The sequence below is a fragment of the Molossus molossus genome, unplaced genomic scaffold (genome assembly GCF_014108415.1).
Source record: "Molossus molossus isolate mMolMol1 unplaced genomic scaffold, mMolMol1.p scaffold_m16_p_3, whole genome shotgun sequence".
NCBI classification, from domain to species: domain Eukaryota; kingdom Metazoa; phylum Chordata; class Mammalia; order Chiroptera; family Molossidae; genus Molossus; species Molossus molossus.
The window spans coordinates 98,948,682-98,966,370 of record NW_023425366.1 but is presented as its reverse complement, the minus strand read 5'-3'; the positions used below and the strand labels follow the sequence as shown (position 1 = coordinate 98,966,370).

Genomic DNA, 17,689 nt, shown 5'->3' with positions numbered 1-17,689 from the left:
AAAATAATCAATCCAACAGAAATAGAAACAGAACAGATGGAACAAACAGCACAAAATAAGATGGAACTATAAATCTAAACATATCACACATTATAATAAATGTAAATGGAGCAAATGCACAGTTAAAAGATGAACACTGTCATCTTTAATAAATCAACAACAAAATCCAACTAATTGCTATTTACAAGTGATATTTTTAAGACATAAGAATGTAGAAAAGTCGAAAGTAAAAGGATGGGAAGACATACCAGCAAATTCTAACGAAAAGGAAAAAGACCTAAGCTCTACACGTGTAGGGATATAACAGAGAGCTCTCCGGCATCCAGCTGGGAGGTTTGGTGACAACTCTCAGCTTCGTTTAGCTGAACTGGCTTTGTGGCTAGGAAAAGCCACCGCCCTCTGAGCCTGTAGTGCCTCATCCGTAATGGCTAGACTGAGCTACACGACTGCTAATATTTTGTGAGTGCAGACAGATACAGGTGAGAATTTGAAGGAAAGAGCTAAAGTGGTAGTTCTCAACCAGTGAGGGCAAAGGGACACATCAGAATCAACCTGAGAGATTCTTCAAAATGCAGATTACCTTCCACCCATAATACACTCCTTGGATATCGGAGTGTAGAGGAATTCTGGTGTGTGCATAAAAACACTCTTTTCAATTGATTCTGATATTGTCACCTATCCCTCCCTCATCCTGAGGAACAGAGAATCCCTAGACAGAGAAGAAAGTCACTGGCATCCATAAGTGGGAATGCTGGTTCTCAATGTACTGTGACCCCAGTAGGACTAGTAAAAAAAAGAGATAGGAACTGTGGCAATGTCACTGCTGAGGAACCCCAATGCCTAGACATAAGGTTCCACTGGCAGAAGGAGTTCCCAGGCCCTAGAACTTCTCTACAGCTGCCAGGGGCCCCAGGTAAGACTGTGGGTATCATGGTACTGTTTGGGGGTGTCCGTGACCCCTCCCCGATGCTCATGAGAGAAATCCTACACAAGTTGAAAGAGATGAATTTGTTCCATTCCATAGTCCTTGTTCTGTGGCCTCTGGGGAAAGGAGGCACAAGTAGCCCTTGCACAAATCTCTCAACTCACCCACATCCTGCTCATGTCACTCAACTCGTTTTTGTATCTCAGAGAGTCCTTCAGGACCTGGGGAGGAAAGAGAACAGCTTATGAGAAGAGAGGAGACAAAGGATGGTAAAAGATGGGTCTCAGGTGGGATGGAGAGGTTGATCAGAGACAGACAACCCACATCTAATCAGTAACCAAAAGGCCAGGAAAAAGGGGCAGTTGCCCCCCTCAGTGCAGGAGTGGACAGCGGCCTTTGTGGCCCAGGCAATCACACCTTCCCCCATGGGTCCCCGGCCCTCTGGCCATCCCCTGCAGCGCAGGAACTCACGTTTGGGTGTCCATCTCGGAGCAGTTTGTGGAACACGTGGCAGAACTTCCAGCAGAGCACAGCGTTGCTGGAGAGGGGCAGCCGGTTGACAACAGACCAAAAGGTCTGCGCCCCTTTCTCATGGTGGGTGCCCAGTATGCACGGTGAGGGAGGGTCATGGAAAATAAAGGCACAGGCCCTGCCTCAGGCAGCCAGCTGATCCTTGGGCTTGAGTCTGCCGCAGGCTACTGCGGAGGGTTGTGCAGTTGTTCAGGGCACAGTGACACTACCTAGGAGGGGACGCTGCTTACAACTAAGACTCCACAGATCTGCACATTTATCTGGGCAACTTTGACAGATGGCAGGCAATAAGGCGTTTCATTTTTTCTTTTTTTTTTTTTAGGTGTTTCATGCTAATAAAATCCATTTTACAAGATAATTTCCCCAGAGATGGCAATGTCTTTTGGGAGGGGTGCCTTTTTCTAATGTACACAAGTGCTCTCTGGGCCAGCAGTGGTCCCAGTTTGCCTTTCGAGGGAAAACAGTTTGGTTGGCTCCTCCTCCAGCAGCACCTGACTCCCCTCCATTAGGCACTCTGCTCTTGACCTGAAAGCAGCAGTCTTTTTTTTTGTTTAATTCTCACCCGAGGATATTTTTCCATCTATTTTCAGACAGAATGGGAGGGAAAGAGAGAAACATTGATGTGAGAGAGACACATCAACTGGTTGCCTCCCACCCGACCCCAACCAGGACCGGGGACTGAATTGCAACTGAGCTACGTGCCCTTGACCGGAATCGAACCTGCAACTCTTCAGTCCAAGGCGCAGTCTTTGTTTAAAATGCCTTCCCCTGAACTCTTCTATAAATGTTCCTGGCCTGTTCAGAGGTGCCTTCATCTCCTAACACCCTGAACTCCCCGTATGTGGAATCTGGGGCCACTTCCTCCCAAGATCCAACTGCAAACAATACCAACTACCCAGGACTGCCTGCCATGATATATGTGGAAGAAACGTCCATCTGGACTCACGTGTGTTTAAGTTCGCACTTCAGGCCTCTGTAATCAGCGAGCCCCTTTCGGGGTAAGTAGAGGATGCCCACATTTCTTTTGTAATTGTCCGCTTAAACAGGCCGCACACACCCAATAGCTGGGCTCCATCAACTTCAGGTTCTTTATCAAGGCTCAGGTAAGAAGCATGATGCCATCTAGGGCAGAAAGACTTGCCGCAGGTCACAAACTATATGACTCCTCCAGACACATGTTTTGCTTCTGAGCTAGAAGGTATTCCAAAGTGCCTTCCCTAGGCTGAGATATGCATCTTGAGAGGGGAGGGCGTGAACATGACTTGTGGGTCTGGAAGCTGAAATCAGCTTTTGGTCTTGGAGTGATTTCTGAAATAACTTGTTCTTACCTAAAACACAGCCCCCTGGACTAGAAGGAAGCCCAGAGACGGGCAGCACCCTTTCCTCTCGCGATGACTTCTTGCACTGACTGTGGTTTCTATACCTGAGAGCAGTTTGCCGAAGCAGGAGCAGGTGTGGAGCTAGCCGGACACCCTGACTTTGAAAGAGGCAAGAAGGCCTTTCTGTCCCTCTTTTGTTTCATAAGCATTTCAGTGCACCTATTATGTACCAGGCACTGTAACAAGCGCTCAGGCATAAATAAAAACCGAGCCCTGGGCCCTCCAGAAGTGAATACCCTGGGTGGGGGATGGTAGGGGGGTAGACTGTTTGCCGGTTAGGCACCGGATACACGGACATCTGAATAGCATTTCTGAAGTCAGAAGCATCAGGGTGGCTGATGCTCTTTAAAAGAATCAATAAAGAAGAAATGTTTTCTTATATAATTCACTAGGCTTAAAAACCCTACAGTAAGGAGTTGATCTTTTCAACATTTATCCACCACTTAGAAATTGAGAGTCAGAGAGTCGCACAGAATGTTAGAGCTGGAACTTGAGACCTTTGAAATCTTCTTCAACCATTTCATCTGACAGACAAGGGAACTGAGGCTCATGGAGACCCCACAGAGTTCACAGCGAGCCAGAGAGCTCCAGAGGTGGGATCCTGGATCTGTCCTCCAGCATCCCCTCTTTGCCCCAGGTGGCCTCCTTGGGGGGTGTGACATGGCCCTGCCACTGCAGGCCGGGTCCTATCTGTGCCAATCCCCATCCAGAGGAGCACACTGGCCTATGACAACTGTCTCCCTCTTACTTCATATCTTGCATCAGACTGATCACAAATCCTTAGCAGGTAAGGGTCAGGACTAGATAATTGAGAAATCAATTGGGCTTTTCTTGGTTCGGTGTTCTTGACTCAGCAAAGCAAAAGGACTATGCCTTTCTGGGAACAGAAGGATAGGATTAGCTGGCTCACTGTCAGGCAGGCTTCAGGGGAACCAGGGAGAGTTCCTACGCCCCGCCTCACACAGCAAAGCCCTAGTTCCAACCGAAGCGTCTGCCCACTAAAGATAAGCTGCTCTCACTCCCGTGAAGAGCAGTACATGCTGTCAGCAACATTCCCCGAGGGCCTGCCACTCCTGGGCATCTAACCTAGAGTCTCCCCCGGGAGCTGAGGTGAGACGGTGTCAAGACAAACTGTTCAGGACTGACTGGCCATGGTGCAGCCGCCATGACGAGACCAGGCAAGGAGGAACTGCCTGTCCCACAAGAAGCCCAGCCTACACTTGTCCTGACTGGTACCCTGCTCTGCCCTGGCACACATGCAAAAGCTCAGCCCCACTGGCGGCCCCTCCTTCGGCCTGTGGGGATTCAGCCCTCCAGCTCCTGGACTCCCCCTCAGGGACAGAGACCCAGGGACCCGCTGGCCAGCGTGCTGCCTGCACTTCTTTCCAAAGCCACCGGCCCACAATGGTGGTCCACTTGGCCTCTGCCAACTTGGCGTGGTGAGAACTTTCAAGCCACTGGTTCCCTAAACTACCTTGATTGAGGTCCCTGGCTTCTCCCCTTCTGGCTTAGGGTGAACCTCTGTGTTGGTTTAAGGCCAACCTTTGTTTTGCTTTTGTGATCAGAGAAGGGGAGATGGTCACATCCCCAAGGGGGCAGTCAGTATGGCCCTGCAGGCAAAGTGCAGGACCTGGAGTGCTTTGATGGTGCAGGTGAAAATCCCTGTGCTGCCTGGAGGAAGCATCTCAGAAGACCTGGCAGTTCTGGCAAGCTGAAGTCCTAGGAGGACAGTGGGATCTTTGGTAAGCCCGAAGGACTGGACTAGATGACCACTGTGATGCCTGACCCCCTAAAGAGCCTTGGTCTCTGGGGCCAGCTGCTGCCAACCAGTGCTGCTCAAACCATGCAGGGGCCTGGCCTGCGTGGGGGTTCCCCTTCCTGCAGCTGAGCTAGGACTCCTCGCCCTGACCTCAGTCCCCACAATTTGACCCCTCTCAGGGTCGGTCTTCCAAGCAACATCCAAAAGGATATTTCTGGCGTGTTTTTCCTTTACAGCCACTTCCTGCGTATTAATGGCCTTATTGATGCTGACAGTCTGAAAAACAAGAGGGAGGGGAAGGGGAAGGGAGGATGAAATGAATAAGCTTCCGAGAGTGGCTGAGACCCTCCCAGGGGCCCACCCCTTTCTCTCCCTCCAAAGACTCCTCTCTCCCTCTCCGCAGACCCTTCTGCCCCACTGTCCCAGTGCAGGGTCCCCAGCGGGGGGGATCGGGGGGCAGAGGTGGGCAGTGCTCCCAGGCCAGCTGGCTCAGGCTGTCCTAAGGCAGCGGGCTTTGCTGCCTGGCATTGGCTGTGCCCAGCTGCTGTGCCCGCCTGCCACTCATTCACTTGGCACAACAACATGGCAATTAAGGCCTGCACAAAGGGATGCTTTTTCATCCCCCGGGGAAACATTATTTCTCTGGGAGCAGGAGGAAGAGGCGCTGAGATCAGGGAGCGACTGTGGCCCAGAGACCATCCAGCCGCCCCTCTCTCACCACTAGAACCTTCCACACAGCCTCCCCTAGCTGGCCCAGGTCACTCGTCTCTTGTTTTTCCACTCTTGGGCACTTTCCAACTCCTAACCAAGTTCTCTTTTATTTTCTTACATCAAAGGGCATTAAAAATATATACTCCTTTCCAGTTATTTAAAAAATCATAACTCTTTAATTTAGCAAAGCACATATACATGTGAATATAACTTACAGAAACATATACACAGGACCATATCATGTAGGCTGTCTTTTTTCAGTATAGATTTTTCCTTTTTCTGCTTCCCTTCCACAGATGTCATTCTACCCCAACCCGTGTTAACAGCCTGTTATGCACCACATCACATCACACACACACACACACACTCACCCCTATACATAGAAGAGGTTAATTTTGCTACTGTTCTACAAAAATCAGACTGTCATGTACAGACTTTCCTCATTTTGCTTTTCTCACTTGAAAATAACTCATAAAAAATTCACCAAGTGGAATGGCAAAACTCTAGTTCATTCTTTAAAAAGACAACATCATAGTCCATGGTGTGGGTGGATGTGATTTATACAAATATTCCCGTGTTGGAAGGCATTTCGAGTTTTTTTTAACCACAGTAAACTATTTTAGTGAACATTCTTATACATATATCTTTATTAATTGATGCTCTTATTTCCAAGGCACAGATTTCTAGGAATGAGATTACTAGGTCAAAATTTTGTTTTTTAAACTTTTCATTACGGAAAAGTCCAAACACAGATAAGTATGAAGACTAGTCTAATAGGCCCTCACGTCGTTAGTCCCCAGAATCAACAATTACAAACTTTTCGCCAAACTTGCTTCTTTATGGACGAGGGGTAGCAAAGATTTTCTATAAAGAGTCAGTTTGTATGTAAATACTTTAGGCTTTGCAGGCTATATGGTCTTCATTGCAACTGCTCAACTCTGCTGCTGCAGCCCAAAAGCAGCCTCAGTAATACTAAACAAACATGTAACCGAATGAGTGTGGCTGTGTTCCAATAAAACTTTATTTAAGCCTGGTTGGTGTGGCTCACTGGTTGAGTACTGACCCATGCACCAAGAGGTCGCCAGTTCAATTCCTGGTCAGGGCACATGCCCAGGTTGTGGGCCAGGTCCCCAGTGGGGGGCATGCAGAAGGCGGCCAATCAGTGTTCTCTCTCATTGATGTTTCTATTGCTCTCTCCCTCTCCCATCCTCTCTCTCTAAAATCAATAAAGGAAAAAAAAAAATTTTAAACTTTATTTAAAAGCCAGGTGGTAGTATGGATTGGCTGTGCCTGTAGTGTGCTGACCCTGGCTTTATGCCATCAGCCACTGAACCCCTTTCTCCCTGGATTATTTGAAGTAAATTCCCAGGTGTTATATCATTTTAATAGTAAATATTCAGTATGAACCTCTAAGAAAAAAGAAAGGGCTCTTTAAAAATTAACGCTAATACTATGATCACACCTAAAAATTTAAAGACAATTCCTTAATATCATCAAATGGTTAGTTGTCACTCACATTTCTCTATTATATATAAAAATAAATAAATAAAGGCTTTCTTGTAGTTGTTCTAATCGGGACCCAAATAAGGTTGCCACCTTGCTTTCTAAAAAGGCTCTAACAATTCACCTTTCCCCTGACATTGTACAAAAGCATCCCCACCAACAACAGGGGTTATGGCTTGTTATCATTTTGTTGGTCTCAAGGGTATAGTGACATTTCATCCCCACTTAATTTGTATTTCCTGAACTTGTATGTCATGATTGTTGACTGCCCTACATAGGTAAGCACGTCCATCTTATCTTTTATAACTTCTCTGTTTACTTAAGGTTTCTTCTACCTCTGGTAGACTCTTACATATTCTTCTAAGTGTTTTATTGATTGTTTTTTCACATTTGAGTCTTTATCTGAAAAAAAATACATATATTCATAATATATATACATATATGTGTATATATGGTATAAAATAGGTTATTTGTAAGTTTTATTGAGACATGTTTCTTTATATCTGGTTTATATGTTTGGATGTGTTACGTCCACTTTTCCACATGTTTTTTTTTCCCTACCACAGTCAAGTCTAACAGCATAAGCTCTGTCATGGGTTGAACTGTGTCTCCCCCAAAAAAGATTATGTTCAAGTCCAAATCCCCCAGTACCTATGAATGTGATATCATTTGGAAGTAGGGTCTTTGCAGATGTAATTAGTTACGATGAGGTCATACTGGATTAGGGTGGGCCTGGAATCCCAGGACTGGTGTCCTCATAAGGAGGGCATGTGAATACAAAATTATATTGAATGCAAACTGTAATTGGAAAGTAATATAATAATTTTTTAAGGCCATGTGAAGAAACAGGGACACAGAGATACAGGGAGAAGAACACCGCGTGAAGCTGGCGGCAGTGAGTGATGTTTACAAGGCGAGGAACACCAAGGATGATCGTGGCCACCAGAAGCCAGGAGAGGCAGGAAGGATTCTTCCCTGGAGCCTTCAGAGGGAGCATGGCCTTGTCAACACCTTGATTTTAGACTTCTAGCCTCCAGAACTATGAGAAAATAAATTTTTCTTGTTTCAAACCACCCAATTTGTGGTCATTTGTTATGGCAGGTCCAGCAGACCAATACAGGGCCTTTCCCATCAGACTGGGTCCTCCCGAGGACAAGGAGTGTGCAGAAGCTTCCTGCCCTCTTCCCTATAGCACTCAATACAGGGCTCTACTGAGAAGAAATCTCATGAGAGATGCTGCAAGAGAGAAGTAAAAAGCTTCTTCCCCAAACATCTCCCAGTGAAGCAGTTCATGTATCCTACGGAGGCCGAGGGCTTCCAGCCTCCCCTTAACAAATCCTTACTTGGACCTTGTTTCTCAGCCTCTGCTTTCAGTCCATCTGAGGCCATTCCTTTCCTTCAGAGTGCCTTGGGTGTTAGGGTTTAAACTTACGTTTCTTCCCTGGCTCCAGGACAAGGAGGTGATCCTGGCTGCAGACATAGCTCTAGGCAAAGTCACCACCTTTGCTGAGCCCTTAAAGGCTGCCTGCATTCCCTAAGAAATGATAAAGGACAGCCCTGACCGGTTTGGCTCAGCGGTTAGAGCGTCGGCCTGCGGTCCCGAGAGACCCGGGTTTGGTTCCCGCTAAGGGCATGTACCTCGGTTGCAGTTTGTCCCCGGCCCTGGTTGGTCGTGCGGGTGGCAGCCACTCGATGTGTCACTTTCACATCGATGTTTCTCTCTCTCTCTCTCTTCCTCTCTCTCCCTCCCACTCTACCTGAACAAAAAATGTCCTCGGGTGAGGATAAAAAAACAACAACAAACAAACTAAGAAATGATAAAGGACATAAATATGTAAAATGAGGACGAGAGACCCAAATTCAATGAGGTGCTGAACTGGATGTGATCAAGTTCCAGGAGGTTGGTAGAGACAGCACAGGCTGAGGAAGAAGAGGAAACCCATGCTGGAGGGAAATGATAGAAACCATGCCAGGGCCTCGAGGGAGGACCTGTGATTAGTGGGATTTAGATTCATTCCACAAACATTTGTTTATACTGATCAACCAAGTGTCCAAGCTTGTGGTCATTATAAGCTTTGCTTGGTGAAAAAATAAAAACTCCTCAAAACTCCTTTAAGCAACATAAAATACCATACGTTTATATTTATAGAGTCTCTGTGTATATGTCTCTGAAAATTGGAAATGTTCTGTGCTCTAAATGTTTAAGGGTGGGGGGAGGAATCCCTTAACATGGTGATGCCGCTCAGGGAAGGCGTCCTGGAGGAAGAGGGGGATAGCTCGGACCAGGTGCTGTTCCCGCAATTTATCTATTTCTTTTCTTCTCACTGCATGCAAACCGGGAGGCACTTGTGATCGTTGCACAGAAAGGCTACGCCGCCTGCCCACGGTGAGTCTTCACTTCCAACCAGGGTCAACTCAATCTTCAGGCTACGCCGCCTGCCCACAGTGAGAGTCTTCACTTCCAACCAGGGTCAACTAAATCTTCGAGCCCAGCCCTGACCCCCGGAGGGCTGGCAGGGGCTGGGTCTAGGTAGGGGACACAGAGGACAGGCCCTCCAGGCAGAAAGCACAACAAGGAAGGCAGCTGAGTGGAAAGGCCTGGAGCTGGCAGGCAGGTCTGGCTGGAGGGTGGGGTCTACACAGGGGAGGAAGGGGGAGGAAGCCAGAAAAGGAGTTGGCGCTGGGTGTGGAAGGCCATGGGCTTCTGAATGGGCAGGAGAAGACAGAAATAGCTGGAGGAAAACTGGCCAGCAGCAGGGCGAGAGCTGGAGCAGAGGAGGATGGAGCCTGGAGGTAGGGAGCTGAAGGAGGAGGCTGTGAATGGCAGACAGCAGTGAAAGAATAAAGGCCTCAACCAAAATGATAGAAGTGAAACTGTTAAGACCTTCTAGTAGGTGGACTATAAAATGAATTTCAATAGGATTGGCCAGTAGGAGCTCCCATCCACAGGGAATACAGCAGAGGGAAACATCCCAGACGCTGCAGAGGGTTTGAACCTACGCAAGCGGGAGAATCGAAGCAGGGCAGCCCAGGCTGAGGAGACACTGGACGCAAAGGACAATGAGGCCAGGAGGATTGGGGAGGAGAAATGACCACTGTAGAAAGAATGAGGAAGTGAACTAGCAGTAGCAGTGGTTATAACCATCAAGATAACTGGATGGGTAGCTCAGTTGGTTAGAGCATTGTCCCGATATGCCAAGGTTGCAAGAATCAACCAGTGAATGCACAAATAAGTAGAACAACAAATGTCTCTCCCCAAACAAAAAACAAACAAATAAACAAACTACGATAATGGCAGCTAATGAGTGCTTACTACCAGGCCCTCTGCAAATAAGCATTTTGTATGAATTATCTCATTAAAGTCTTATAACTACATTCTATGAGTAGGCGAGCATTACTACTAATCAGCCATTTATACAGATAAAGAAATCAAGGCTTAGAGAGGCTAAGCAAATTCCCCAAGGCCACTCCAGCAGCCAGTGTGGAGCAGGGACTCAGATCTGCAGTGTGGCCCTATGACCCAGGCACTAGATCACCATCTCCACTCTTGGCATGGCCCTCCGCACCACAGACACAGAATCAGAATCCAAACGATTTCCACAGACTGGAAAAATGGGTTAAACTTCACAAGACGCTATCCAGTAGGTATAAAGGAAATTTCCTATATTTAGATCTAAACTCACTGGCACAGGGGAGAGATGCCTTAAAGCAGCACTTGTGAAAACAATTCAGGTGTTTTATTTGGCAGCTAACTTGATATAAGCAACATTTTGATATGGCAAGTCTGATGTATTAAAAGGAGCCTAGTGTTCAGAATGGGGTGGGCGTGAGGCACATTCCAATTCCCTATGCAGAGCAATTCATTCACATGTAAAAACAATATTTGGTTTTAGGGAAATTAACAAACTAGACCACTTCTAAAAGAAAGTGACCTGCATTGGGATGGTCATGGGCCTGAAGAAAACTTAGAGGAATATCAATATTCTGAAGGGTGGTCACGTGGAAGAGGAATAACTCCGGAGCAGCGGTTCTCAACCTGTGGGTTGCGACACTTTGGGGGTCGAATGACCCTTTCACAGGGGTCGCCTAAGACCATCGGAAAATAAAATTACAGTTATGAAGTAGCAACGAAAATAATTTTATGACTGGGGGTCACCACAACATGAGGAACTGTATTAAAGGGTTGTGGCATTCGCCCTGGCGGGTTTGGCTCAGCGGTTAGAGCGTCGGGCTGCGGTCCAGAGAAACCCGGGTTCGGTTCCCGCTAAGGGCGCGTACCTCGGTTGCAGTTTGTCCCCGGCCCTGGTCGGTCGTGCGGGTGGCAGCCAGTCGATGTGTTTCTTTCACATCAATGTTTCTCTCACTCTCTCTGTTCCTCTCTCCCCCCACCCCCACTCTACCTGAACAAAAAATGGAAAAATGTCCTCGGGTGAGGATTAAAAAAAAAATTTAAAAAAAAAAAAAAGGGTTGCGGCATTAGAAAGGTTGAGAACCGCTGCTCCAGAGGATCAAACCTAGACCAATAGGTACAACTATAGACAGGCCATTTCTGGATACACTTGAAAGTATCTCATGAAAGAGAGACTTCTCCATTATTGGAAGCATATAGGCAGAAGTGAGGCAACCTCTCTCTCTTCAGGGTTACTGCGAAAAAGACTGATTGGCTCGGGCTGGATGAAATGACTTCTAGATCCCTTCCTGTTTTTAGACTCTGTAAAGGCCCTCAGATAATGGAGGGCTTTGGACATTAGGGCAGGAACTTGTGACCTGATGAGTACTAGGGAGCCACAGAAGGCTCTTGAGCAGGGAACGGTCCTAATACAAATGCCCCTTCATCCTCCCGAGTTTGAGGAGTTGTGCGTCAGTGCCCTGATGAAAGAAGCGTGGGAAAACCTCCTTGTGGACATTCAGTCACAGTCCCCAGCACGAGTTTAGGCACTGACAAAGGGCCTAGCCTAGCACTGGGCTATGGAACAACATTCTTCCCAAACCAACAACTACAAGACATTGGCAAGTCCTGCCTGCCCTTGTCAGGACTGCCCCAGACCTTTCTCTTGCAGCTCTGGCAGGCTCACAGGAGCACCCACCTATGCAGCCAACGTGGCCAAAGTTCTCCAACCAACACTTCCCCAAGGGCGCTTCCAAGAGGCAGACTCCAGCCCACGACTGTAGGCCCACTGCCCGGTTTCTGTGGACAGGCGTTCTGGGCTCAGAGGCAGGGCTGAGCCTTCGCACTCTGGGCAAGCTGTGGGTCCTCCAGGGCCTTGGGAGGTCGGACACAGGGACATTCACATGGCAGAAGTTCCGGCCTATGGCGAGTGTCCTATACTTATGTAATACTTGGTGCCTGGGATTCCACCCCGTGTGACACACTCCTCCACTTCCTCTTCATTACAAATCCCTCCCCGTCTTCCCAGCACAGTCCAAATGTCACCTTCCTTTGGACTTGCTAGACCACTCTGGCCAACAACTTCTTCGTTTCTTCTTCTTTCTTTCTTTTTTTGAATTACTATTTCTCTTCATGAGTTTGACACTTAGTATGTTACACTGTCTTACCTCCCCACCCAGAATAAAATCCTGAGGGCGAGGATGCTGCCATCTTCTCTCGATGGCCCACAGTTGCTAAGGCAGGGCCTAGTCTTAATAAATCATTAAGGACTATTTGCTTCCTCCCTCCGTAGAGCACCAGGTACACGATTCACAGGCTCTTGAAAAAATCTGCTTCCTTTCCCTCCCCTCCTCAGACTCTCTCCAAAGGAAATAATTTGGTTCTGAACTGGGCAGTGGCTGGGGGCCCTGCCAGAGTAGAGGGTGGGAAGTTCAGGGCTCAACTTCTCACCTCCAGTCTAGGTTAGAGAACATCCTCTGAGAACAGGCTGTTTTCCAGATTTCCCTGGAGTCACATGGGACCTAAGACCATGCAGTGTACCCCCTGAAAGAACAGCATTGTACACCACTTCCTGACCCAGCTGGCCCTTGTGTCCCAAGCTGGTTCCGGAGAGCCAATTATCAGCAGGCACCACAAGAAGGGTTGCTTTCTCCCAGCCCCACCACCTCCCCGTCTCCGTCCTCCGCATGGAAACCCTTGGGTCTTGCTTCTGCGGGGCGCAGGGCCTGGGTCTGGCCTGTGGGGTCCAGCTGGGCACTGTCTGGTCACGCACACAGCTGTTGGCAGGGGCCCAGCACTTGGGCTGCCAAAGCCGAGCTGGCTTGCAAAGGCCCCATGGGCAAAGGTTCCACGGCAGGGCAGGCGTAAATGATGTGCAGGTGGGGGTGGCAGGTGCTAATGCAAGGGACAAAAAGGCCCATGGCCCACACCACGCAAAGGACTATCTGAGAGCAGACAGGGCAGAGGGGAGAGAAGAAAGTGAGATATAAGGGAAACGGAAAGAAGTGAAAAGAGCAGGGGGAAGGAAGTTCTTTTCAACAAGGGCCTAAGAGGCTGCCCTCCCAGGGGGCTGGCGCTGGAAACGACGCCTTACAGCACCGGCCCCAGGTCTGGAAGCTTGAGGTAAACAGATACGGGAGGTGGTCCTGCTAATACCCGGGAGGTGGTCCTGCTAATACCCCGTCTGGGTCTAGGCTCTCCTCTTTCCCCACCCCAGCCTGCACTCCTGCGAAGGCTTCCAGAGTCCATGGGCCAAGCTCAGCCAACATGGGGCTGAAAGAATCTTCTTCCCAAGTGCCTAATCCTGAGACACGGCAGAAAGGGATCCTCCTCCAGGGTCGGCAGCTCTGTGGCGGGGAACAAGGATAGCAACGAGGGAGGGGAGGTGAGATTCAGGGAGAGAAGAATGTGAAAGGGAGCTTCAGCCCTGGCTGGTTTGGCTCAGCGGTTGGAGTGTTGGTCTGCGGACCAGAGAGTCCCAGGTTCGGTTCCTGTGAGGGGCACGTACCAAAAAAAAAAAAAAAGGTAGCTTCGGCATGTCACAGTAAAGGTGGGGACAGCTTAATATCACAGCTGGGATCCCAAAACTGGGCGAAGATGACAATTCAGAAGCAAGTCAAGATCGCATGAGCCTTAGGGGAAGGGACAAGCGGGGCACAGAACTGGGTGCCTTCAACATTGAGTGAGACTTCTCTGGTCTTGGCTGTGACACTTGGAAGCTGGTGTCCAGTAGCTAGTCTTTTCCACTCTTCTCCTGATCAGAAATAATAATAATAGAGCAGTCGTAGTTTCTGTCAATGAATCAGTGGTAGCAGCAGCAGAGCCTCTGCCTCCTACTAACCACCGCACTCAGGCATTTGCTTCTGGTCCTCCCTTTGGCCCTGGAGGGCAGGATCAACCCCCTATTCTCTGTGACAAGTTGCCCAGGCGCAGCAGGTGGAGTCAGGATTCAAACCCAGGTCCCTGTCCCCATGCTGAGCTGCCTGCAGTAACTCCCAGAAGTCCAATACCCCAGTCAACACCATCCACCTTCTGCCTCACTTTTACCCCATGATGCTGGCCCCCAGATCTCTGTCTACTTATATTCACTCCTTAGTGATCTCAACCAGGCCTATAGTGTGAATACTTAACTTCTGCCAGCACGCCCACCTGCCCAGCTATTCCTCTCCCACTCTCCCGAGCCATCCTCGACTGCTGCCTTTGCCTCAGTGTTCCCGTCCAAGCCATCAGTGAGGCTGTCCTTTCCACCCCCAAGTCCCTCTGCTTCTCTTCATCTCTTCTGCCTCCACTCGAGCCCAAACCACTAGTATGTCCCCTGGGACCACTGAAACAGCCTCCCAAATGGACTGGCCCTCCCCCTGCTGCGCTCCACCCAGCAGTCAGAGAGATCTTTATAAACCACTCACAAGATCACACCACCTGCTCAGAGCCCTCCACCACATGTGGAATGAAGTCTGCACTCCCACGAGGCCGTGCATGGGCATCAACTCCCACTCTCCCTCCTACTCTATGCCCAACCGCACTGGCTGCCTCTTTGTTCCTCAGACACTCTTTATTCTGCCTCTGATGCTCCTTATGCCTGGAATAGTCTTCCCCCTATTCTCTGCGAGGCTGGATTTTCCTCCTCCTTCAAGCTGTTCAAATACCACCTCCCAGGCAGCCTCTCTAATCTCTCCACCCCATGCCCTGTGCTATCTCTGTATCACCACTCACAACCTCCCTGGTTATTTCCTGTAGAGGCCCTATCACAACCTGAAATTCTCTCTCTTTTTTTTTCATTTGCTTTTTGGTTTCACACTAGACAGTGAGCTCCGCGAGGGCAGGGACCATGCTCCCCACTGTTCCGCCAGAGCTCACACTGCCTGGCACACAACGGGCGGGGAGGGGGCCTGCTCTCGGCGCTGTCTCCAAGCAGACATCTTCGTCAGCGTTTGACACCTTTGTCTGCTGCGCTCTCCTGCTTATCTTGTCCTTCCTCACATCCCATTTCTCTTTCCAATAGAAAAATCTTACTGATATCTTACTATAAGCTACTCTAACTGATGATATCCAGCTATTATTTCTTATACTTCTTTTATACTTAATGAGCTCCATATAATTAAATACTTTGACTCATTTAATGTTTCTTTATAACAAGTATTTGCTATGGACTGAATTGTGTGCCCCCTAAATTGGTGTTTGAGCCCTATCCCCAACGTGATGCTATGTGGAGATGGGGGCTTTGGGAGGTACTTAGGCTAGGATTAGATGAGGTAATGAGGACGGGGCCTTCATGACAAGATTAGTACCTTTATAAAAAGAGACACAAGGAAGTGCCTGCTTCCTCTCCCAAGAAGATGGCTATCTAAGTCACAAACAGCCCAGCCAGTGTGGCTCCGTGGTTGAGCATCAACCCATGGACCAAGGGGTCACAGGTTCGATTCCCAGCCAGGGCACATGCCTGGGTTGTGGGCTCAGTCCCAGTGAGGGGCGTATAGGAGACAGCCAACTGATGTGTCCTCTCCCATCAATGTTTCTATCTCTCCCTTTCCCTTCCTCTATCTCTAAAAATCAATAAAAACCTTAAGAAAAAATAAAATAAATGTCACAGAAAGAGCCCTCGCTGGGGATCTGAATTGGCCAACACCTTGATCTTGGACTTCTCAGCTTCCACAACTGTGAAAAATAAATTCCTGTTGTTTAAGCCACCCAGCCTACGGTATTTTACTATGGCAGCCTGAACAGACTAAGGTAGTATTTTTTCCTTCTAGTATTCTGTGTGCCTTATCTGCTTCATAAGCTGGAAATTAGAATCTCATCGCCCCCTTTCCTCCCACTGCAAAGCCCCAACCCTTCTCTGGCTTGGACAGGTAGTCACTAACGGAACTATCTGGGTCACACAGATTTTAAAGGGTTTAGCGAAATGAAAGGCACTATTCTGCAGTCTGATAATCTGGAAGAGAAGATGGAATAAGAAAGTTGAGAAGATTAAAAAATGTCCATCGCTTCTGCAATCAACAAGGTGTACGATCCTGTGTTGGGAGGAAGGTGGCCAGGGCTGGGAAGCACCTGGAACAGCTGAAGAAATAATGTTCAAAATGGGAGACACGGTGGAAGCCACCCAAGTGTCCACCCTCGTAGGAATGGATAAACAAACACGGTATACCCACACAAGGAAATATTATTCAGCCTTAAAAGGAAGAATATTCTGACACATGCCACCATGTGGATGAACCTTGCAGACATTATGCTAACTAAGTGAAATAAGTTAGACAGAAAAGGACATATACTGTTTGATCCCACTTATATGGGATACCTAGAATAGCCAAATGCAGAGAGAAAGAGGTAGAATGGTGGGTACCAGGGGCAGGTAGGCGTGGGAAGTAAAGAGCTACTGTTTCATAGGCAGAGTTTCAATTTGGGGAGATGAAAAAGTTCCAGAGATGGATGGTGGTGATGGTTGCACAAACAATGTGAATGTGCTTAATGTCACTTAGAAGTGGTTAAAGTGGTAAATTTTATGGTTGTATATTTTACCACCCTCATACACCCACACACAAAAAGGAGTAAGGCACTGATATGCTCCATAGCGTGGATTAACCTTGAAGACATAATGCTAAGTGAAAGAAGCCAGGCACAAAATGTCACATATTGCAGGATTCCATTTATAGGAAATGTCCAGAATAGGCAAATCCAGAGACAGAAGGCAGACTGCCAGTTGCCAGGTTCTGGTAGGAGGGGAATGCATGACTGCTTAGTGGGTACGGAGAGTCCTTTTGGGGCGATGAAAATGTCCTGAAACTAGTCGTGACGGTTGCATAACACTGTGAATATACTAAGTGCTAATGAATTACATACTTTAAATTGGTTAAGATGGTGAATTTAATGGTATGTGTAAAGTAACTTTTAAGAAAAGGTGGAAAACACTGAGGAATTATGATTTTGATTGAATATCTACTGTATGCAGGGCAGGGCCACCATCTAGGCTGTGAGACTATGTGCTACACAACTCCATTCGGGCCTTTCACAGACTGATGACAATCTTACAGCAGGACCCACTGCCCAGGCGCAGGACCCCGCAGGAGAGCGCCCAGATGAAAGAAAGCGGATCTCGTCGCCAAACACCTAACTGTTTATAGGGAGATAAAGACCATCCTCCTTTCTCTTCCTGTTCTTTCCATCCCTCTCCTCTGACTATGTGATTTCAGAAGCACTTTATGAAAACGAAACCAGAGTGAGTGCACAGTTACTTCTGCCTACATCTAGGAGTGGTACACAGTGATGAGCAGAATCAGAAAGCTAAACCAGAAGGAGATGAGGCTTTCAGAAACCATACAGGACATTCACAAAGGCTACCATATTACACGAAAGCAAAGGAGCAAGGGAAGTGATGGACACGCCATTTTCAGCCAATGGCGCAACACTGACGATGAACTCCTATTTTCCCTCTGCCTTTTCTGTCTGGAATGAGCTCTGAAATGAAAAGGGCAGAAAGATCATTGAAAGAGGAAACC

At 48.1% G+C, this 17,689-nt stretch overlaps 1 protein-coding gene across 2 annotated transcripts in view; it reads right to left on the bottom strand.

Moving 5' to 3' along the window:
• HIP1 (huntingtin interacting protein 1) overlaps positions 1–17,689 on the bottom strand; it is a 147,443-nt gene that overhangs the window by 43,373 nt on the left and 86,381 nt on the right. For both annotated transcript variants that reach the window (XM_036279843.1, XM_036279844.1), the window contains exons 2-4: positions 4,807–4,870; positions 1,397–1,539; positions 1,090–1,146 (exon numbers count right to left, since the gene is read on the bottom strand). In XM_036279843.1, coding sequence (XP_036135736.1) covers positions 1,090–1,146; positions 1,397–1,539; positions 4,807–4,870 — 264 coding nt within the window. The remainder of the gene's footprint in view (positions 1–1,089; positions 1,147–1,396; positions 1,540–4,806; positions 4,871–17,689) is intronic.